The sequence below is a fragment of the Sus scrofa genome, chromosome 9 (assembly GCF_054392235.1).
Source record: "Sus scrofa isolate SSC_HxYL_T2T_F1_AM1 chromosome 9, Sscrofa_HxYL_maternal_Yorkshire_Landrace_v2.0, whole genome shotgun sequence".
Taxonomy (NCBI): Eukaryota; Metazoa; Chordata; class Mammalia; order Artiodactyla; family Suidae; genus Sus; species Sus scrofa.
In genome coordinates, this window is record NC_139391.1 from 108,146,020 (window position 1) to 108,168,088 (window position 22,069).

The 22,069-nt window shown below is 39.7% G+C and overlaps 1 protein-coding gene across 2 annotated transcripts in view; it reads right to left on the bottom strand.

Annotated features, from left to right (window-relative positions):
- DNAJC2 (DnaJ heat shock protein family (Hsp40) member C2) overlaps positions 1-22,069 on the bottom strand; it is a 29,596-nt gene that overhangs the window by 3,166 nt on the left and 4,361 nt on the right. For both annotated transcript variants that reach the window (XM_005667717.4, XM_003130242.6), the window contains exons 3-12: positions 19,312-19,387; positions 9,828-9,926; positions 8,176-8,317; positions 6,499-6,579; positions 4,774-4,839; positions 3,375-3,466; positions 3,173-3,294; positions 2,632-2,781; positions 1,191-1,279; positions 1,044-1,113 (exon numbers count right to left, since the gene is read on the bottom strand). In XM_005667717.4, the coding sequence (XP_005667774.1) occupies positions 1,044-1,113; positions 1,191-1,279; positions 2,632-2,781; positions 3,173-3,294; positions 3,375-3,466; positions 4,774-4,839; positions 6,499-6,579; positions 8,176-8,317; positions 9,828-9,926; positions 19,312-19,387 (987 nt within the window). The remainder of the gene's footprint in view (positions 1-1,043; positions 1,114-1,190; positions 1,280-2,631; positions 2,782-3,172; positions 3,295-3,374; positions 3,467-4,773; positions 4,840-6,498; positions 6,580-8,175; positions 8,318-9,827; positions 9,927-19,311; positions 19,388-22,069) is intronic.

Consider the following 22,069-nt stretch of genomic DNA (forward strand, 5'->3'; position numbering starts at 1 on the left):
AACCCACAAGGCCACTGCAAAGCTCACCCCCATTCTTCCACAGATAACCTCATTTATTCTCTATAACAAGGTAAAAACACAGCAAAGTGGCCTCTGTTTTATCTTCAAGTTCTACCCTTTATGTTGTCACTTCCAGTATCATCTTCAAACATGCACACATGGAAAAAAGAAAACTTTTACTTGCTGTTGCTTCTGTCAGCTGATATTTTGGAGTCATCTCTGACTCATGTCCCCACTTCAATTCCTTAGAACCAGTCACCAAGGCCCAAAGATTTCAGATGCTCATCATCACTCATAGTCCCAAGGCTTTGCAGTGACTAGTCACTTAACACTGATCCAGTGCATCCTGCCTACAAATGCCAGATTAAAAGCACACCTGTGCTACTCAAAGACCCGTGGTAATGGAAACGGTCATCGTGGTACTAAAAGCCTGCTTAATTTGGCTTTACTCTTCCTAACCAACTTCATCTTCCACTCCCCCCCTAACTTTCTACTCCAACCTGTACCTAATAGTTCAGCCTTGCTGGCTGCCTCAACCTGATGTTGGAACTTCCCGTCTAAACTATAGCATTTGCCAAAAATCCTCTACCTTTTGGTCCTTAAGGCTTTTCTATTTAGCTTAACTTTTCGAACTCCTTGATGGTAACAACAGTATTAGGTATTTCTCCAAATCGCCCAGGCTCAGTGCTCTACAGGTACTAACACTTGTTGCTCTAAACTGGATTTCTGGGCCTGTTTCCTCATCTGTAAAATAAAATGTGTAGACTAGATAGAATAAAAATCTCTTTTGGTTTCTAAATATTATCCTACAAAAATGTTCAAGAGTGAATAGCTTTTTTTTTCTAAAAATAATTTTGAAAAAAACTGATTAAGGTGTAAATCAAAAAAACTACATATGTTAATAATCATATACACTTAAATACACACAAAGCAAAGTGAGAAACTGTCCCTATAGTTACATGGCAGGCAGGGAAATACTATGAAAACAGTACTAAAGCAGAATTAAATGCTAAATGCAGGTAGAAGTGATGTTTTCCTATTACCTGTTTTTCCAGAGCAGCCTTTCCTACTTCTTTTGTAGATGATGTGAGTGTTTCATTCAAGCACTGTAAGCTTAAAGGAAAAAAGGGGGTGAAACTTTATCCTAAGCCCACTGGAAGACTTCAGGATAGCAGCTCTATAGTTAATACCTTGATAGTTCAAGCCGATCACAAAGTTTTTCCACTTCTTCCATCATTTTAACGCGTTCGGCTTCATTGTCAGAAAAGTGATTCCAGGTCTAGAAGTGTAAACATAAACATTTTCATCTTACATCTACTGGCACTCAAGAGCATATCCACAATTACAAAGCATGTCGTTCTCAAAAGGTTCTTAAGTTGAACAACCGGCCTCCTGACGACTTTCCATGGCACTTTTCAGGGCTCTCCTTGGCCAGCCAGCATGACAGAAGCACTACCAAATGGAAGGAGGAGCCAAAAACAAACAGGCGACGGTGCAGAAGACCTCTGGATGTTATAAAAAAATGATTCCTCACACAACCACTTAAGACCCAAGAAATTCTATATATGACTCAAACTGAAATCCCTTTCTAGTGTGTGCCAAACTATACAATTTACTGGGACATTTTAAATGTAAATTAGAGGAAAAGATAGTGTGTTAAGAAACAGCATGCATCTGCAAAAACTTACTAAAGATTATGCTTAGGAAACATCATGATGTTCCTGGATGAACAAGAATTGAAAAGTACTTGTATTGATTTTATTTAGATCCTAATTTGAATAAACCAACTATATAAAATGACATTGAGATAATCAAGGAGCTCTGAATATGCAGCAAGTACTAAAACAGTAAGCAGCTTCTTTTTTTAGGTTTGAAAAATGGCAAGATAGTTAAAAACAAAAACAGGAGTTCCCGTTGTGGCTCAGAGGTTAACGAACCCAACTAGGATCCATGAGGATGCAGGTTCGATCCCTGGCCTCATTCAGTGGGTTAAGGATCCGGCGTTGCTGTGAGCTGTGGTGTAGGTTGCAGACGAGGCTCGGATCTGGCGTTGCTGTGGCTCTGGCATAGGCTGGCAGCTTCAGCTCCAACTGGACCCCTAGCCCGGGAACCTCCATATCCCTTGGGTGCAGCCCTAAAAGGCAAAACCAAAAAAACCCCAAAGACAACAAAAACGAACCCTATCAGAGTTGCATACTCAATCTACATGTCAAATTTTAAAAAGTGCATTTGAAAACATTTGTTTGGGGCGTTCCCATTGTGGCGCAGCAGAAAGGAATCCAGTATCCATGAGGATAAGAGTTGAATCCCTGGCCTTGCTCAGTGGGTCAGGGATCCAGCGTTGCTGTGGGCTGTGGTGCACACCGCAGATGCAGCTCAGATCCTGCAATGCTGTGGCTGTGGTGTAGGCGAGCAGCTGCAGCTCCAACTGGACCCCTAGCCTGGGAACCTCCATATGCCACAGGTGCAGCCCTAAAAAGCAAGAAACAAAAACAAAAGCAAAACACAAAAAAAATTTGTTTTGAGATAAAATGTGTGTAACAGTTTAATTATATTTGCATATTGAGAAATATTTCTGGCTTAGTCAGCAATCTGATTTACTTATATGCTTGTTCAATCAGTCTGACGTACCTTGCATGAATTTCGAAGTTTTTGCCTTTCCTTCTTAATGGCTTTTTTCTGGATATCTTTCTCCTTCTTTGCCAATAATGCCTGTTGTCTAACCTCCTCTTCTTCTTTCTCCTTTGCTAACCGAGCAGCTTCTAATTCAGCTTGTCTTTGCTTTAATAATGGGGAATAAAATAATTTAACAAGAAACTTATAACTCCTAAATGCTCTATAATCTTATTCAAAAAAAAATCTTTAATAAATTAGAAAAAGGTAAACATCGACTTATCAAAGACTGAAGGAAAAGCAGACGGTAAAGTTCTACAAAAACTTACTAGAAATGCAAAATAGGTATTAGAAATAAGCATAGTGTTAAGAAATTTATATAACATGATGTTCTTCTCAGTAAGACTTTCTGGTAAGAAGATCCTTCTATGAGTACACCAAATGTCACGAGTCATTCAAAGTAATATCTAATTCTCTGCCAGATTAGTTTTAAAATAATTCTGAAGATTGAAGATTTTTATGAACATTTAAAGTCCAACTTTATCAAATGCCATCTTACTTTTTCTTTAGCTTCTTGTTCCTTCCGTTTTGCCTCTGCTTTTGCTTTCTTTTCTGCTTCTTTCTTGGCTTTTTCTTCTTCCTTAAATTTTTTTATCCTTGGGTCACAGCTATATGCATTATCTACCAGAAATAAAGTTAAAATCTTTTGAATTTCTAACAGCTAATTAAATAACTTTCAAAAAACTACTGATTATATTTACCAACTAATGTTCTTATTCTGTTCATTTCTTCTTTTTTTCTCTGTGCCCTTGTTGCTCTGTTCTGTTTTTCAATCCATCTCCTTTCATCACGACTATAAAACAGAAAATATTGCGGACAAATTATTGCTTACAGATGGTATGACAGGAAAATTTATATGTACGTGATATCTGAAAAGGTAGACAGCTAATCATTATTAAAATTAAAGGGTAATAGTACTTAGTATTAATTTTGGTTAATTTTTTGGGAACATTCATGTCACAAGAATTTCCCTCCACAGGGAAAATGGAAATAAAACTAGTTAAGCAACTAGAAGAAAAAAGAAGAAAAAGGGTGGGGAGGGATAAATTATTAACTGATACTCACGACTACATATAAAACTGATAACCAAGAAAGACCTACTATATAACACAGAAAACTATACTCAGTATCTTGTAATAACCTATAATGGAAAAGAATCTAAAAAAGAATATATACATATACACACACACACACATATGTATGTGTGTATTTGAATCACTGTTCTATACACGTGAAACACAACATTGTAAATCAACTGTATTTCAATAACAAGAAAAATATTGTATTAATACCTGTTCATTAACTAAGAAATGTATACTAATGTAAGCAAGATATTACAAGGGAAATTGTGTGTATGGGAATTCTCTGTACTATCTGCTCAATTTTTCTATAAACCTAAAACTTCTAAAAAATTAAGTCTATTAATTTTTAAAAATCAATAAATTTAGCTCATATTTGAATTTAAAACAAATTTCTTACAGGAAAAAAAATCTGCTGCAGTTCCCATTGTGACTCAGCAGGTTAAGGACCCGAAGTCTCCATGAGGATGCAGGTTCGATCCTTGGCCTCACTCAGTGGGTTAAGGATCCAGAGTTGCTGTGAGCTGTGGCGTAGGTCGCAGATGCGGCTCAGATCCAGTGTTGCTGTGGCTGTGATGCAGGCCTGCAGCTGCAGCTCTGATTGGACTCCTGGCCTGGAAACTTCCATTTACTACAGGTGTGGCCATAAAAAAGAAAAAAAAAATTTGCTGACTTGAGCTTTATTAATAATTATTTTCCATGGCAATTTCTTTAACATACTATAACCATCTACCGATGTGGTGTCATTTATTTTTACTTGTGAGATAGGATCTCAAAATATCAAAAAAACTCATTTAAAACAGATACAAAGAGAAAATGCAAAAGAAAACATATCATCACAAATACCAAAGAACCATATTGCTGTGGCTGCAGTGCACGCGGGCAGTTGCAGCTCGGATTTGACCCCATCTGACCTGGGAAGCTCCATATGCTGCATGTGTAGTCCTTAAAACAAACAAAAATCCACAAATACCAAAGAACCAAATGATTATCTTCTTTTATTAGTGATTTATATACATACCATTCTGCTTTTTCTTTTTCTTCTTCATCTAAATAAGAAAATTCTCTCCAAGAATCAAAATTATACCTAATATAAACAAAAATAAAGTCAAGCCAAAATAAATGAAAAAAATCTTCCTTTTAAAATTACAATTTTAAGACACTTTAACAGACCCCTCCTCTCTCTTTTGGTACTGAACTAACACTACACAAGTCTTTTTTCTTCTTCTTTTAAAAATGACATTGTATTTAGTACAAAAGTCTAAAATATTTATCTTTAAATCAGGAGTTCCTGCCTAGTTCAGCGGTTAATGAACCCAACTAGTAACCATGAGGTTGCAGGTTCGATCCCTGGCCTCAATCAGTGGGCTAAGGATCCAGCATTGCCGTGAGCTGTGGTGTAGGTCGCAGGTGTGGCTCGGATCTGGCATTGCTATAGCTCTGGTGGAGGCCGGCAGCTGAAGCTCTGATTCGACCACAGCCTGGGAACTTCCATAGGCTGCAGGTGCCGCCTTAAAAAGCATAAATAGATAGATAAATAAATAAAATATTTATCTCTAAATCTAAATCCCACCTCCCAGCTATCTCCTCTTAATACCAGATTTCTCTCTTGCCTGGGACTTGTTAAATTCTTCCCTGCCTTCACCTACACTAGTGTGTCAGTCTTAAGGGTAACCTAGTAGTTACTTTATCCGGTTTGTATCCTCTGAAAGTAAGAGGAACTACAACTGATAAAAGAGCCAGATTTTATCATTTTTGTCTTACAGTGATTTTATGTTTTCATATTTACCAGTACTTAATGAGAAAATATAGCACACATAAAAATGGAAATTGAACAGTTCATTAAAAATTAGTTATAAAGACAGTGACTTCCTCGTCATGTACTCAAGTACTTTAAAAGATAGCTACATGAAGGCAGTTCCCATCGTGGCACAGTGGAAATGAATCCAACTAGGAACCATGACATTATGGGTTTGATCCCTAACCCTGCTCAGTGGGTTAAGGATCTGGTATTGCCGTGAGCTGTGGTGTAGGTCACAGACGTGGCTTGGATCCAGCATTGCTGTGGCTGTGGCGTAGGCCGGCGGCTGTAGCTCTCATTAGACCCCTAGCCTGGGAATCTCCATATGCCTCGGGTGCGGCCCTTAAAAATAAAAAAGATAGCTACATGAAAAAAAAAATTGTTTTTTGGTCTTTTTAGGGCCACACCTGCAGCATATGGAAGTTCCCAGGCTAGGGGTGGCATCGAAGCTACAGCTGGTGGCCCATGCCACAGCCACAGCAACATGGGATCTGAGCCGAGCTGCATCTGTGACCTACACCACCGCTCACAGCAATGCCAGAGCCTTAACCACTGAGCAATGCCAGGGATGGAAACGGCATCTTCATGGATACTAGTGGGGTTCCTTAACTGCTGAGCCGCTACAGGAACTCGGAAAATTTATTTTTTATTGAATTCAATTGACTCCTAGATTTTCAGTTTTTACTGCTATAGTGTGCTTGATACTGACAAATCTGATTAATAGAACACAGACTGAAAAATAATCATGAAAGCCTAAATGTTACATAGGAGATAATACAGCCTGTGAAAATCTTTTAAATTTCTGAACAGACTGCTTTTGTTCAGTGAAGGTTCTGCAATCTTCCCATTTCTCAACTACTTTTTTTATAATTGTCAGTCAAGTACTTAGTGAATACTTTTCTTCTTAAAAAATGAAAGCATCCTAGAAACAGTGTATTCACTCACCAGAAAGAATAAAATGCATCTACATCTTCAAATGATGAGTTCATATCACCAAGTTTAGGGACATTTTTTTTATTTGACCACCTGAAATATTAAAAAACATTCTGCAAAAGAGTTCAACAAGCTTATTTATTAAAAACAACAGTTTAAAACTAACCCCCTACAATCTCCCTTCACCTACTTCCTCTATGACTAAGAGACAGAGCTTTGCTGAACAATGCAGGTACAATAAAAGGGGGGCCTCAGTGGGGGAGAAAACAATGGAACAGTGTCCTAAGCATCAGGTTATCTTCAGGTCTGTAAATTACAGGGTTGAAGCAGCTGCCAGGCTGGCCAGACAAAAAAAAAAAAACCTTTAGCTTCCTTTTCAAGCTTATTTAGTCAGGACTAACAGTCAGTACAGAAACAACTTGCAGGCCTAGCCTTGTGAAAAATGTGAATACTCACAAAGGAAACAGATTTCTACCCCTCGTGGCCACCACCTTCCCCTAAGAGTCAGACTTGGAGGTTCAGCACTTCACCCACCATCTCTGAAAGGATCCTGAGACTGCTACAGACCCATGTTTTTCTACTCCATAAAACCATTCCGCCAAAAAATATAATACATATAATTTTTACCACCCTCAGTCCTATCACAAAATAAATCTGAAGAGAAAAGGTGGATGAGACACTAGGCTGCATCAAACCGCTAATCAAGGTGCTTCCCAAACTTAACCTGGCCATTAGAATCAACTGGGAGCATCGAAAAATTTATAGGCATTCCATGCCAATTAAATTAGAATCACAATTAGAGAGGTGCCATCGTGGCTCAGCAGTAACGAACCCAGCTAGTGTCCATGAGGGCATAGGTTCAACCCCTGGCCTTGCTTAGTGGGTTCAGGATTGGTGTTGCTGTGAGCTGCGGTGTAAGTCACAGTCACGGCTCAGATCCTGAGTTGCTGTGGCTGTGGTGTAGGATGGCAGCTGTAGCTCCAATTCAACTCCTAGCCTGGAAACGTCCATATGCCACAGGTGTGGTCCTAAAAAGCAAAAATAATAATAATAATAATAATAAAGTAAATGAAAAAAAATAATAAAGAATCACAATTAAATCACCAACTCCCCAGGGGGAACCGAGACATCAGGAACTGTGCAAGCTCTCCAAGCGATTCCAATATGCAGCCAAGATGTGCTTTAAGGAAACCTTCCATTGCAGGTGGAATGAAAAAAACTGTAATTATTGGTACTCTCTTTAAAAACTGAGTTTAATGAAATTACATATGCTTTAATCTTAAATATATATCATCCTGTCAGAGAACCTTATGAAAATCAGATGCTCAAAAACAGAATGAAAGCTTTTCCTAAATGATAATGGGCCGAATGTAGTAGTGCACCCATGAAACACAAAAGGGGGAGGAAACAACGGGAACTACTGTCCCCTAAGTATCAGCGTCACGCTTCATTAAGTCAACCACTCTTCCTTTCCCTAAAGGAAATTTAAAAGAAAAACATCCCATGAGTTGTAAAGGAATTTCACTAGGGAAAGGAAGAACTTCTGTTTAGACAGCAAAATAAATCCGTACAGTAAGTTCACCAGAGGGGCTCGATACTGTAATGGAGGAGGAAGAAGAAAACAAAACTACTATCAGAGGAAAAAAATAGAAACCTGGAACCACAAGAAGCCAGCCAACAAGAACTCACCTGGAATTCCTTTCAAACACTGGGGAAAACACTTCAAAGAAATTGTCCTTCGCTTCACTTTTAGAAGGAACTGAGTTATCAAAAGTAGGATCTACACTGTTAAATGCTCGTCTTTTCACTGGGTCAGATAACATTTCATAAGCTGAGGAAAAAAATCATAAGGTCACATCACCACAACTCAAATTTTTTTTCCTTAAAAAAGTTATTTTTCATATTTAAAATTTTTGTGTGCTTGTGAGGAGGGAAGGATTTAGGTAATAGCTCTGGCTCTTCAGATACAAATGGACTTTTTTTTTTTTTGTCTTTTCTAGGGCCGCACCCTTGGCATATGGAGGGTCCTAGGCTAAGGGTCTAAGCCAGGTGTTGCTGATCGGAGCTGTAGCTGCTGGCCTACACCACAGCCACAGCAATGCAGGATCCTTAACCCCCTGAGCAAGGCCAGGGATCAACCTGCAACCTCAAGGTTCCTAGTCAGATTCATTAACCACTGAGCCACGATGGGAACCACGATACAACTGACTTAACTTCTTGACACACCTCTTCTAGAAGGCAAATGACAAAACAATAAACACTCAACCTCTAAGAAAGCAGGATTCTGAGGAAAAAGAAATAGCCAGAAAACTGTTAGATCCCAAGGTTGCAAAGACAGAAGGATCTTTGGCATCCTGAGCACTGTTTAAGAATGGGCCAATAAAGAATAAGTTTAAAAGATGTGTAAACAATTTTTTAAAAATTCGTATCAAAACGTAAAATCACTTTTAAGGAAGCATTTAGAAATGGTTGTTACCTCTATTAATTTGCTTAATGAGGTGTGGCCATGTAAATCGACAGCCATTGACAGTCAGTTCCTAACTCAGAATCAACTTTTTCTTTCTGGCCCTGACCTTGGCATGCAGAAGTTCCAGGGACCGAACCTGCATGACAGCAGTAGCAATGTCAGATCCCTAACCCTCTGACACATCAGGGAACGCCTAGAATCAGTTTCTTGATTTATTTATTCTTTCCCCCTCTTCTTCTAAGGCCACACCTGCGTCATATGGAAGTTCACAGGCTAGAGGTCAAATCACTGAGCTGCAGTCACCAGCCGACGCCACAGCCACGGCAATGAAAGATCCGAGCCATGTCTATGACCTAGGTCACAGCTTGCAGCTGTGCCAGATCCTTAACCCACTGATCGAAGCCAGGGACCAAGCCTGCATCCTCATGGATACTAGTCAGGTTCTTAACCTGCTGAGTCACAACGCGAACTCAACTTCTTGATATAAACAAACAAAAGTGTCCCACAAAGTGTCTGAAATGGAAAAAGAGCTTGTATTTTCATTATTAAGCATAACACCTTTATGAATTAACTCTAGGATGAGCTTCTCATAAGAATCACCTTGGGGATCTTGTTACAATGCAGATTCCGATTCAGTAGGTCTGGGGCAGGGACTGAGCTTCTGCATTTCTGATAAGCTGCCAGGTGTTGCTGATGCTGCTGTTTTGGAGAACCTCACTTTGGGTAGTGAGGCTCTGGGGGAAGAGCACCAGAAATAACCAGACATTACCTAGTAATGTTATGGTATAAGTGAACTACCGAACACACAGGAAATCCAATCCCATTAATTAATTATCTTCACTAAGAAATTCCTGACTCCAAAGCATTTTCTTACCTTTAGTTATACAAGTGAAGTAGTCATTATCTCCTTCTTTTATTGGTTCACCAGCTGCTTTCCGTTTGTCTGGGTGATGTTTTAAAACCATTGCTTTATCTACAAAATAAGTCAGGTTCAGATAACTTGTCCTTTTAGGCATCAAAACTAAAAACAAACATGAGTTAAATGGAGCCATTTCTAAAAGCCTAACACTAGCTAAAAGATATTTTCTCCTACAGTAAAATATATGCTTATTAAACAGAAATTACAGAAAAACTGAAAAAATTATTTTAAGAACTTGCCAAAGTGCCAGCACCAAAAGATAGTGATTGTTAATATTTTGGTGTATTTCCACAGTCTTTTTTCCATTAAGCGCAGGCTTTTAAAAACGTAGGTAAAATCATATACACCAATTTAAATTCTGATTGTTTCAACTTCATAGCAGTTCCATTTTCCATGCTGTTGCAAACTCTTCAAAAAAATTTTAATGACTACTTAACAGAGTGTTTCAAGTAGATTTATCATAATTTACTTCTCTACTGCTGGGTATTTATTTATTTTTGCTTTTTTTTTTTTTGCTTTTTTAGGGCTGCACCTGTGGCATATGGAAGTTCCCAGGCTAGGAGTCAAAGAGGAGCTACAGCTACCAGCCCACACCACAGTCATAGCAACATGGGATCTGAGCCGCTTCTGAGACCTGCACAACAGCTCACGGCAATGCCAGATCCCTATCCAAATGAGTGAAGCCATGGATTGAACCCGCATCCTCAGGATCCTAGTCAGGTTCATTACCAGTAAGCCACGATGGGAACTCCACTGCTGGATTTAGACTGCTTCCAATTTCTCCACCATTGTAAGTTACATTAATTTGAATCATTTTGTGGAAAAGTAGTTTTCCGCATGTAGGACTCTTTCTTCTTAGGATGTATTTACCAAAGGAAGTTAGTGAGTGAAAATGGAGGAACAAGCCCCTTTCTAAAAGTTATACCACAGCCTCACCGGCACTGGACCCAACTATTTAAAACATGCCTGGAGTGCCCATTGTGGCTCAGTGGGTTAAGAACCTGACTAGTATCTATGAGGATGCGGGTTTGATCCCTGGCTTCACTCAGAGGGTTAGGGCTCCAGCGGTGCTATGAGCTGAGGTGTATGTAGGTCGTGGATGCAGCTTGGATCTGGTGAGACTGTGGCATAGGCAGGCAGCTGCAGCTATGATTCAAGCCTGGGAACTTCCATATGCCATGGGGAGGGCCTAAATAAATAAACAAACAAATATGATTATCACTGGTGCTCAATAAATTTTTTGGTTGTTTCTCTTATTTAGTTTTTTTTAGTATTTTTCTTCTCAGCTTGTGTTGTCACTTTACAATAAATAATGGCTAATTGAGCATTTAATATATGCCAGTGTGACCGACCAGTTAATCTTCTCAATAACTCTATGAGGAAAGTACTCTTTTCTTCATTTTACAGATGAGGAAAGGAGGCACAGAGAGGTTAAATAACCACTTACTTAAGCTCTTGGCAACCTGTCCAAAGTCCAGCCCAAGCTGGGCCCTGACACAGGCAGCCTGACCAGCTCTCCTGATTCCTCGTGCTTAATGCCAAAGATTTTCCCAACTGCTGTGATCATTTTTGTATTTTTAAAAAACATTGTTTTAATTCCTATTTACTGATCATTTCCTTCATAGTTTATTCCAGTACTTATACCATAGAAGGTCCTTCATCCTACAAAAATCTGATAGGTTTCTACTTTATTAACTTTATTATTTTCTATGGTCAGAATCAAAAAGCTTAGTTAATGAAATAAAATAAAGTCCTAACATCATCCAGTAATCCTTCTCTTTTCCACTAATTTGTAATGCCTTCTTTATCAGAGTAAATTCTACTAGGGTCTATTTCTGGTTACCTATTGATGCCCCAGAATTATTTTTAAAATGACTATGGACCATGACAGAAAAGCATATAAAAAAAAGAATGTATGTATAGATATATACATAGAGAGTGCGTACGTGGGCTGAGCCACTTTGTTGTTAAGCACAACAATCAACTATACTTTAAAATTTTTTAAAAATTATTTCATACAATAAAAAAACAGCTATAGCTCTCTAATATATTTGGTGGTACCCTCCCAAAACTGTGTATTATTTTTGTGTATTTTTCTAGTATCTGGTTTCTTGACTCAAGTCTTTGGGTTTTTAGGCAGATCCTCTATTACCTACAAATATGTTTTTTGCTTCTTTCTAAGAATTATCTCCCATCTGATATTTTAATTCACTGACCCAAACTCCCAAATAGCATAAAAGTAATGCACAGGTAAGTTTCCCCCATGGGTTTTGTTTTGTTTTTGTCTTTTTAGGGCCGCACCTGAGGCATATGGAGGTTCCCAGGCTAGGGGTTGAATCGGAGTTGTAGCCGCTGGCCTATGCCACAGCCACAGCAATGTGGGATCCGAGCTGTGTCTGCAAACGCAGGATCCTTAACTCACTGAGCAAGGCTAAGGATTAAACCTGCATCCTCAAGGATACTAGTCAGATTAGTTTCTGCTGAGCCACAACAGGAAATCCCCCTCCCCTCCATGGGTTTTAATGGTAATGTCACTAATGTAACATGGTTAAAAGTTTGTTGGCTGTGAGTCTTAAATACTCACCCGAGCAGTGGATTAACTTCATTTCTTTTCAAAGATTTATATCTCAAAAAAGAAGTGGATATTAAAATGTATTACATGGGAATTCCCTGGTGGCACAGCAGGTTAAGGCCCTAGCATTGTCAGGTCATGGCAAGTTTGATTCCTGGCCTAGGAACTTTCACGTGCCAAGAGCGCAACAACAAAATTCTATGATGTGTACTCTCACTTTCTTCTTAAGGCATGGCATTGATATAACAGTATTACGTAAACTATCTATAGATTTAATTTTGTTAATATATTTCCTAAAAGAAATCTTGTCCATGGGCACTATTCTTTTAATGTATTGTTAAACTCAATTTGCTATTATTTTAGTTGGGTGTTGTTTTTTGTTTTTTTGGTATTGCATTCATAGATGATATCTGTAGTTTTTTTAAAAAGCTCTTTGCAGATTTTAAAAAATTTAATTGAGTAGTTTTAGGTGCACAACAAAACTGCAAGGATTAAGAGCTCTCCAATCCCTCTGCCCCCACACATCTGCAGCCTCCTTCCCCGCCTTGCCCCTCATTATCAACATCCCCACCAGGGCAGCCCTCTTATTACAACTGGTGGACCTACACTGACACATCATAATTATCCAACGGCCATGGTTTTCACTCTTACCAGATAAGTTCTGTGGGTTTGGATAAATGTTTAAGACATGTATCCATTGTAATATAAAATGTTTTCACTGCCCTAAAAATCCTGAGCTCCACTTATTGATCCCCCCCCCCCGACCCCCCAACCCCTAACAACTATGAACTTCTGTCTCCATAGTTTTGTCTTTCAGTGCCAGGTTTTCATACTAGGATTACAGTAACAGCACAAATGAAGTGTCCCAAAAACAGCTTATGTTCAGCATAAGAGCTTTCAATTTCCTAAACATTTGAAAAAAAAAAAATCACCTAAAGAAAGCATCTAGGCCTAAAGCATTTTTAGAAAATAATTAAATTTTTTCAATTCCAAAAAAGCCAAGTTTACAAAAATCTTCCAATTCATTGAACAGTGGTCTCAGTTAAAAATATCTTCTATAATTGTTTTCATCCTTTCTGTATTTCATTGTTTTTTCTTATAAATCTATTTTAAGATATTGTTTTATCTATTTTTTTCCTCCATCTTCCCATCTTCCTTAGTGCTATTCTTCTTTTTTTTTTTTTTTTTTTTTCTTTTTATGGCAGCACTTGAAGCATATGGAAGTTCCCAGGCTAGGGGCTGAATCTGAGCCACAGCCGCTGCAATGCCAGATCCTTTAACCCACTGCACTGGGCCACGGATAGAATCTGTACCTCCACAGTGACTGGAGGTGCTGCAGTCAGATTCTGAAACCACTGTGCCATATCGGGAACTCCCTTAATGCTATTTGAATTGAATGTCCATTCTTCCCTCTTTTAAAAAAGGTTAATACAGGAGTTCCCATTATGGCACACTGGAAACGAATCCGACTAGTATCCGTGAGGATGTGGGTTCAATCCCTGGCCTTGCTCAGTGGGTTAAGGATCTGGTGTTGCTATGAGCTGTGGTGTAGGTTGCAGATGTGGCTCGGATCCCAAGTTGCTGTAGCTCTAGGGTAGACCGGTAGCTGCAGATCCGATTAGACCTCTAGCCTGGGAACTTCCATATGCTGCAGGTACAGCCCTATAAAGCAAAAACAAAACAAAACAAAAGTAACATACTAGCTGAAAGCAAAGAACTTACTGATGGTACAGCTCTAGCTACCATTCCTCATGTTTTGATAGGTAGCAATCCTTCTTTCACAAAAACAATCTATCAAAACAATTTTTGTTTCTGTCTAGGCCAAAAAAATTACATTTAATTTCCCAAGTGATTTTTCTTTTTCTGGTTTGTTTAATCACCTCTACTCTATTGAAAGAAAATTTAAATAAAATGTTAGTTTCCGTTGCGGCTCAGTGGAAACGAATATGCTTAGTATCTATCAGGACACAGGTTTGACCCCTAGCCTTACTCAGTGGATTAAGGATCCGTTATTGCTGTGAGCTGTGGTGTAGGTTGAAGATGAAGCTCAGCTCCTGTGTTGCTGTGGCTGTGGTGTAGGCTGGTGGCTGCAGCTCTGATTCTACCCCTAGCCTGGGAACTTTTAGGGCTGCTGTGGGTGCAGCCCTAAAAAGACAAAAAATAAAATAAAAAAATGCTTAGATTTTAAGTATCCAGTTCAGTAAGTTTTGACAATTGTATATACTTGTTTAACCACCCCTTAAAAGAAAATAACAGACTATTCCCATCCCTCACAGAGTTCTCTTGTACCCTTTTCCCAGTCAACTCCCACCTCCTACCACCCGGGACAGCCTCCTGATTTGTCAGTACAGATAATGTTTGCATGTTCTTAAAGTTCATGAAAAAGGATTGAAAGAGTACGTCATCGTATCTGACTTATTGTTTTCAACATGTTTTGAGATTCACCATCTTGTATCAGTAATGTTTTAAAACTGCTGAGTACTATTCCATTGTATGAATATACAGCACTTTGCTTAAACATCATCCTCCTGAGGAACACATGGGTGGTTTCCATTTTCTGGATACTGTGAATAGGGCTGCTATGAATATTTTTGTATAAATCCTTTTATGGGCATATTTAGTGATATCTACATATACTGCAAGGGATCAGCAAGTAGACCAAATATACTTGGTTTTGAGTTCTAAGATTTTTCTTATAGTCAAGTGTATTATCAGTTTCTCCACTAACATTTTCACTTTCTAGCTGGTTTAAGCAGAAGAGGAATTTATTAAAGGTTATTGGGCAGCTTTACAGGATCTCAGAGTCAGACTTGGAAGCTAAGTAGCCAGGAAAAATAATCATGTCATCCTGGACAGTTGAGAGGTGTGATAATGGACCCCACCACTGTAGGGCACTGCAGGAATGCAGCACAGGTTCCTCCCATGGCCCAGGCTGAGGGGTGGAGGGATGGAGGAGCCACAGTGTCTTTTGGTGACACTCCTCCTCCCCTGCTGGAGAAGTAGATTCTGCGAAGCTCAGTTGAAATTACCTTGTTCTCCTCTAAAATGTGTGCAGAGTGATAAAAGCCTAAGTCACATGCCTACAAAGTATTCTCATGTTGTGAGATCTGGCATCTCTTTATTCTTTCCTTCTGAATCTTGAGAACATTCCTCAAGGCTGTCCTCTGCTTTTCCATGCTTTTTTAAATGTATGTCAGCCTTTGTAATTCTAAATGCTGCTCTTCTGTTTTCAGGACATTCTAGGCATTTTGTTAGCCTCCCTCTACAAAGCCTAGGCCACCATCCAGTAGAGAGTCTCCATATTTCACTGACAACATGGACTCATGAAATGAGTTTTCTTTTGAACCTTATGATAAAGTCTGAGACAGGAGATATCTGGTTTTTGTGGGATAGTCTCCTTTTATGCTAAACTGTTTTTTCTTCATTGACTTTCCACCTAATCATCTTTAGTCATTCAGGTACATTCATGTAGGGGGTCCTGAGACCCTCCTACACTCTGTCCCAGAGGTAGGGCTAGGGGATGGGCAAAAGATCTCACCCAATACTAAAAATAAGGTAAAAGAGGCCAAAGAACAGTTTTGGTTTGAAAAAGTAATGTATGGGTAACTGTGGAGCAGCTAATGCCTAAGTTTATTGAAATTTCAAAGACTTCTCTCTCCTTCTTTCCCCACCAAAGACATTTTTTGGGGTGTTTTAAGGGTACATTCACAAATGGGTTTTTATTGTATAAGCACACTGCTATTATTATAAAAAGTCTCTATGTTTTTTAATTGAAGTATTGTTGATATACCATATTGTGTTAGGTTCAGGTGTATAGCAAAGTGATTCAGTTATATATACATACATATTTTTTCAGATTCTTTTCCATTATAATTACAAAAAATTTCTATGATTCCAATTTTTTTTTTGGCTGCACTTGCAGCATGCATATGTTCCTGAGCCAGGGATCAAACCCGAACTGCTGCAGTGACAATACCAGATCGTTAACCTGATCCTTGAGCCACAAAAGAAACCCTATGACTTCCAATTTTTAAGGGGCATAATATAAAACAGTTTTTGTTTAAAACATGAGAAGTATTCTAAGCTAAAATTATTAAATTTAGAAAACTCCAATCACCACAGACTTTATTTCCATGCAAAGAATAAACCTACACACATCATTTACCAGTATGGCAATCTTTCTTCAAGAACAAAACTGAGAAGTTCCCACGTGGCTCAGCAGTAACAAACCTAACTAGGATCCATGAGGATGCAGGTTCGACCCCTGGCCTCGCTCAGGGTTAAGGATCTGGTGTTTCTATGGGCTGTGGTGTAGGATACAAATGCAGTTTGGATTCTGTGTTGCTGTGGCTGTGGTGTAGGCCAGCGGCTACAGCTCCAACTGGACCCCTAGCCTGGGAACTTCCATATGCAGAGTGGGCAGACCTAAATAGCAAAAAAAAAAAAATAAATAAATAAATAAATAATTGTGAATCAGAGTTATCACTGTGGTACAGTGGAAACAAATCAGACCAGTATCCATGAGGATGTGGGTTCAATACCCGGCCTTGCTCAGTGTTCAGTGGGTCAGGGATCTGGCGTTGCCGTGAGCTGTGGTTTAGGTTTCAGATGTGGCTTAGATCCTGCATGTGGCTGTGGCGTAGGCCAGCAGCTGTAGCTCTAATTCGACCCCTAGCCTGGGAACTTTCATATGCCGTGGGTACAGCCCTAAAAAGCCAAAAAACAAACAAAAAAACCCTGTGAATCACCTATATTGTACACCTGTAACTTATATAATAATACGGTATATCAACTATACTTTAATTAAAATTAATAAAATAAAATGTAAAAAAACCCAAACAACCCAACCTCCTTCTTGTGCATGTTTGTAATAGGATGCAAGAACTAGAAGGATCTTAACTGTCAATAGATTTACATGATTAGATTTGTGCTAATAATTACAGATTTTCAAAACAATAACTTTGCATTTTTACTTCTAGACTAGATTTCAGATAACAGTATGTAGCAATTTTACAGTGACAGAGAAAAGAGAACGACAGTCTCCTTCAGAACAAATACTAAGAATATTCAACAGGTGTGGCGGAGAGTGAATCGTAATTCCATTTAATGCTAATAACCTGTATACTGGGGTTACAAAACTTCTGGCAACAGAATAATCAAAAATTAATTTCTATTATCCCCATAAAATAAGTGGGCTTAAAGAAACAAATGGATATTTTATAATTTTATACTGTTTTTTATCTTTAGAGAAAGAAATAGTTCCTTTACCTTAAAACACCAGCTTTTTTTTTTTTTTTTTTTGCTATTTTAGTATTGCACTCATGGAACATGGAGGTTCCCAGGCCAGGGGTTCAATTACAGCCGTAGCCACCAAACTATACCACGGCTACAGCAACTAGGGATCCAAGCCGTGTCTGCAACCTACACCGCAGCTCACAGGAACGCTGGATCCTAAACCCACTGAGCAAGGCCAGGGATTGAGCCCGAGTCCTCAAGGAACCTAGTCGGTTTCGTTAACCACTGAGTCACAAAGGAACTCCCAACACCAATTATTTTCATAGCTCTAAATCATTTGTGATTCTTTCACAAATTTGTATGTGTCAAGATATACTTGGTATTTGCATGCTTTTCTTTCATATAGTAAGACTTTGTAAATAGTTTTCCAGGGCAAATGAATTTTCCTGGTATTTATGTACATTGCAATGACTATTCATATGTATTATATATACTTAGTCTAAAATCATGCCAGCTTTTTAAGAGATCCAGTAATAACTCTAAAATAATCTCACAATCCCATCACCATGTTAACAAATATTTTCTGTGATGTTCCTGAATACAAGCATTAATGAGAAAATTTTGAGTCTATCTGCTATACTTAAGCTCAATTGGTATTTTTCAACATGAGGTAGGTCTCGTTTATTCAGTCATCTTCCTCCAAGTACAAAACTTTCTTTTTGACTGGCCCTGATTCCCTACTCCTCTTTCCATGTGGCCACAATCTTACCTCCTCTGACCTCAACATCCATTCTCTAGAGTTGAGGGCAGAACGCTGTCAAAGATAAAACACAGAAAACTAATCACCTTTGCCTCCGTCATCAAACTCTACTCATCAGGTGACGTGAATGGTGTGTAGGGAATTACATCCACAGGAGTGCAAAGGACAGGACAGCCTCGAGCCCTAAGGGGATGGTATTTCATAAGGCCCATGAAGACTTTGAAGGCTGTCAACAGTTCCTACCCCTTGCCCCAATTTTCAACTTGTCAATGAACAGAACAATGAAGCATTAGGTAACTCTTTCTTGGGCAGGACAGGGTGCTATCAACAAAGATGTGACTTAAGATAACAAAAGAACATGGAAAAACCTAACAAGGCAACTTCCACTAAGCACAGCTAGTCTACTTCCAAAGGGAGGTGAATTTTTTTTTTTTTAAGGGCTGAAGCTGAGGCACATGGAAGTTCCCAAGCTAGGGGTCAAATTGGAGCTGCAGCTGCTGTGCTACACCATAGCCTAAGCCACGCCGGATTCTTAACCCACTGACTGAGGCCACTGATTGAACCCACATTCTCATGGATACTAGTCAGGTCTATGACTTGCTGAGCCACAAGGGGAACTCCCAGAAGAATATGCTTTCTCTTATCACAAACATACCCACCCACCTCCTGATTTCTTGTCCCTAATGAGAAAGTCCATTAAGGAGACTGACTTTGGTTTTGGAGGTAAAGGAGACTGTGGATGGACATTGTGAATCAATATAACACATGCAAAATCTAGAGTAGTGGCTACAGACTATGATTTTACACATCTTTTCAAAACAATGATATTTCCTATACCAGATATTTTTGATTATTTCAAAATAACTACTTACGAGCTGCTTTAATTTGTCTCTGCGTAGCTTTGTATCTTACATGGCCGAGTCCAAGTACTGCATAATGATCTTGGTTCTGACAAAGACATAAGAGAAAGTCAAGTTTGTTTTTTTGCCTTTTCTAGGGCCGCTCTCACAGCATATGGAGATTCCCAGGCTAGGGGTCAAATCGGAGCTGTAGCCGCTGATGTACACCACAGTCACAGCAACAGGAGATCCGAGCCACTTCTGCAACCTACACCACAGCTCATGACAACGCCAGATCCTTAACCCACTGAGCAAGGCCAGGGATCGAACCCGAAACCTCATGGTTCCTAGTCGGATTTGTTAACTACTGAGCCACAACGGGAAGTCCAAAAGGAAGTCAGGTTTGAAATGAAGCCATATATCCCATCCCTTGTGTTGGCACCCTAAAACAGCTATTTCCTGAAGTGAAACTCTCATAATAGTAGTGAGATGTTCCCTATAAAATGGGTTCTGAGGTCATGGATGTTTGGGAAATGTGGACCATTGTATATAGGCTTCTTGATAATTTCTGTAACTAGAAGCCAAAACAAAGGCTCTGAGAACTCCTGCAATTAAAAAAAAGAAAAAGTAGACAGAAATATGTAAAATCCAGCATTTTTCAAACTTACTTGGCTAAAGAACTCTTTTTTTTCTCTTAATATGTATTAATATCCTATGGCCATCCTTAAATCAAGGTACAGCCAGGAATATTTCAAAACTGAGAAGAGCATTACAGTAGCCCCAGCAGGTTGGGCTGGTGGCATTGACAGGACAGGAGCTGTGTGGGACAAAGAAGGAAGAGTGGATGGAAATTTTGAGAAACCGGGGGTGAGGCTTCTCTGGATAGGAAGCACAGCTTTCATTTCTGCTTTGGCTGACATCCTTGCAGACACTGAGGTAGCACCTGAGTGAAGCTTATGGAGCTAACAGGGTGTATCTAGTAATGTTTAGAATGAGTGGAGAGGAATGGGAGTTGAGGGCCTAAAACATGGGAGAAAACGGTCAAATAGGGGTACTAGGTTTTCTTTTAAATTCAGGATGGCAAACTCCATATGGATGGGCCCCTGGCAATCCCACTTTGTTCCAGCTGGTTTGCTTTTCCACTTCCTAAGATTATTATTATTACATACCTCTGCCCTCTAGTCTTTCCTCAAACCTCACAGACCCTTCTCTATCTTCTCATCAACAGCCCTGTCTCCAGCTTAATGAAAAAAAATGTAAATTATCGTACTCAAATCCCAGCATCTTTCTGCCGCTTCACCTGCACCCATGCATCTTTTTCCTTCCCCTCACCACGGACCAAACCTGTCCTACTGAGATTTTTCCATCCCTCTCTTGGTTCTGAATGCCATCTGCTCTCTATCTCTGCAATGCCAGCATCTGTCAGTTGTCTCCTAAATTTCAACTGGATTATTTTCATCAGCATAAAAAGATGCTGTTATCTTTTATCTTTAGGACCCTTCCATGACCCCTTTTCCATTTCTTTGCTGCTCATCAAACTTAAACTTCTTGAAAAAACTGTCCACATATTTTTTTACCCCCTCTAGCATTCAGTTTTTGAAACACACCAAAGTGGTTCTGCTCTGCCGATTCCCACCCCAGGTGCTATGAAACTGATCGCTTTAGGAACAACTTCCAGCAGCCAAATCCAAGATCATCCAGCTGCCTTCGCTTGGCTTCAACGCCCAGTGGCAGCACAGCTGACTCCTTTTTTGGGAAACATTATCTTCCTTTAGTTTCACTGAACCCACTGTTCTCCTCCCACCTTCCAGTAGCTTTTTCCAGCCATGTGACCAGCTTCTCAATGCCCTTTACAAAGCTCAGTCCTGGGGTTTCTCTCTGCCTCTCTCTAATACTTTGGTCCAAGGTGATCTGATGCAATGCCAGGACTAGAAGATGGTAAGTGTCCTGTAAATGCTCACGACTCCCCAGCTCACTCTAGCTTGGACCTCTGAGCTCCAGATGCAGAGCACCCCTGTCTCTCAAACTTCCTGGCCTGTCACCCTCCACCTTCTTCCCCTCTTTCCAAATACCAGACAGCTTTTCAGCTCAGGGAAGATGCAGAGCTCTTGCTCCCGGGTCCTCATGCTGCCTCAGCCAGGCACATTCTTCCCCCACTCTTCACGTGGCTGCCATCGCTCATCCTTCAGTCTCGGCTTAAATGTCATCACCTTATTTAAAAGGGGACAACCTTCCCTCCCCTTCTCTGCTTCTTTTTTTGGTTCCCCCAAAGTACTGAAATATTGTCAGTGCTTCAAACTCTCTAGCGGCTTCCACTGACTTCTCTTCCTCCCCCCTCCCCCATTCACTGTGTTCCAGCCACTTGCCTTCTGTCAGTTCCTGGCACATTCTAAACTTCTGCCCCTGCATCGACTCTGTCTGGAACATCACTGCCCCTGATACCTGCATATCATTCAGGTTCATCTAAAATGTCAACTGCACAGGTTCCCCTGTCTACTCCACCTGAAGCATCCACTCAACTTGACCCATCACCCTGTTCTACTTCTTTGCCTTCCACTTAGTGCCGTGTTCCTGGTTGTTTCCTGTCTCCTCACTGGCATATGCTCTGTGGGAGCACCGTACGGTCTTGTTCAGCGACACCCAGTGTGTGACACACCCTTTGCAGGTGTTTGATCCAAATTTGTTGAATTAAACAGTTAAATGAATGAATGTATGAACCCTGGAGCCTTGTTCCAATGCCATCTGCTCCTTTCTATGCCAAAAACCTTCTCCACTCTTCTTTGCTTTTCTC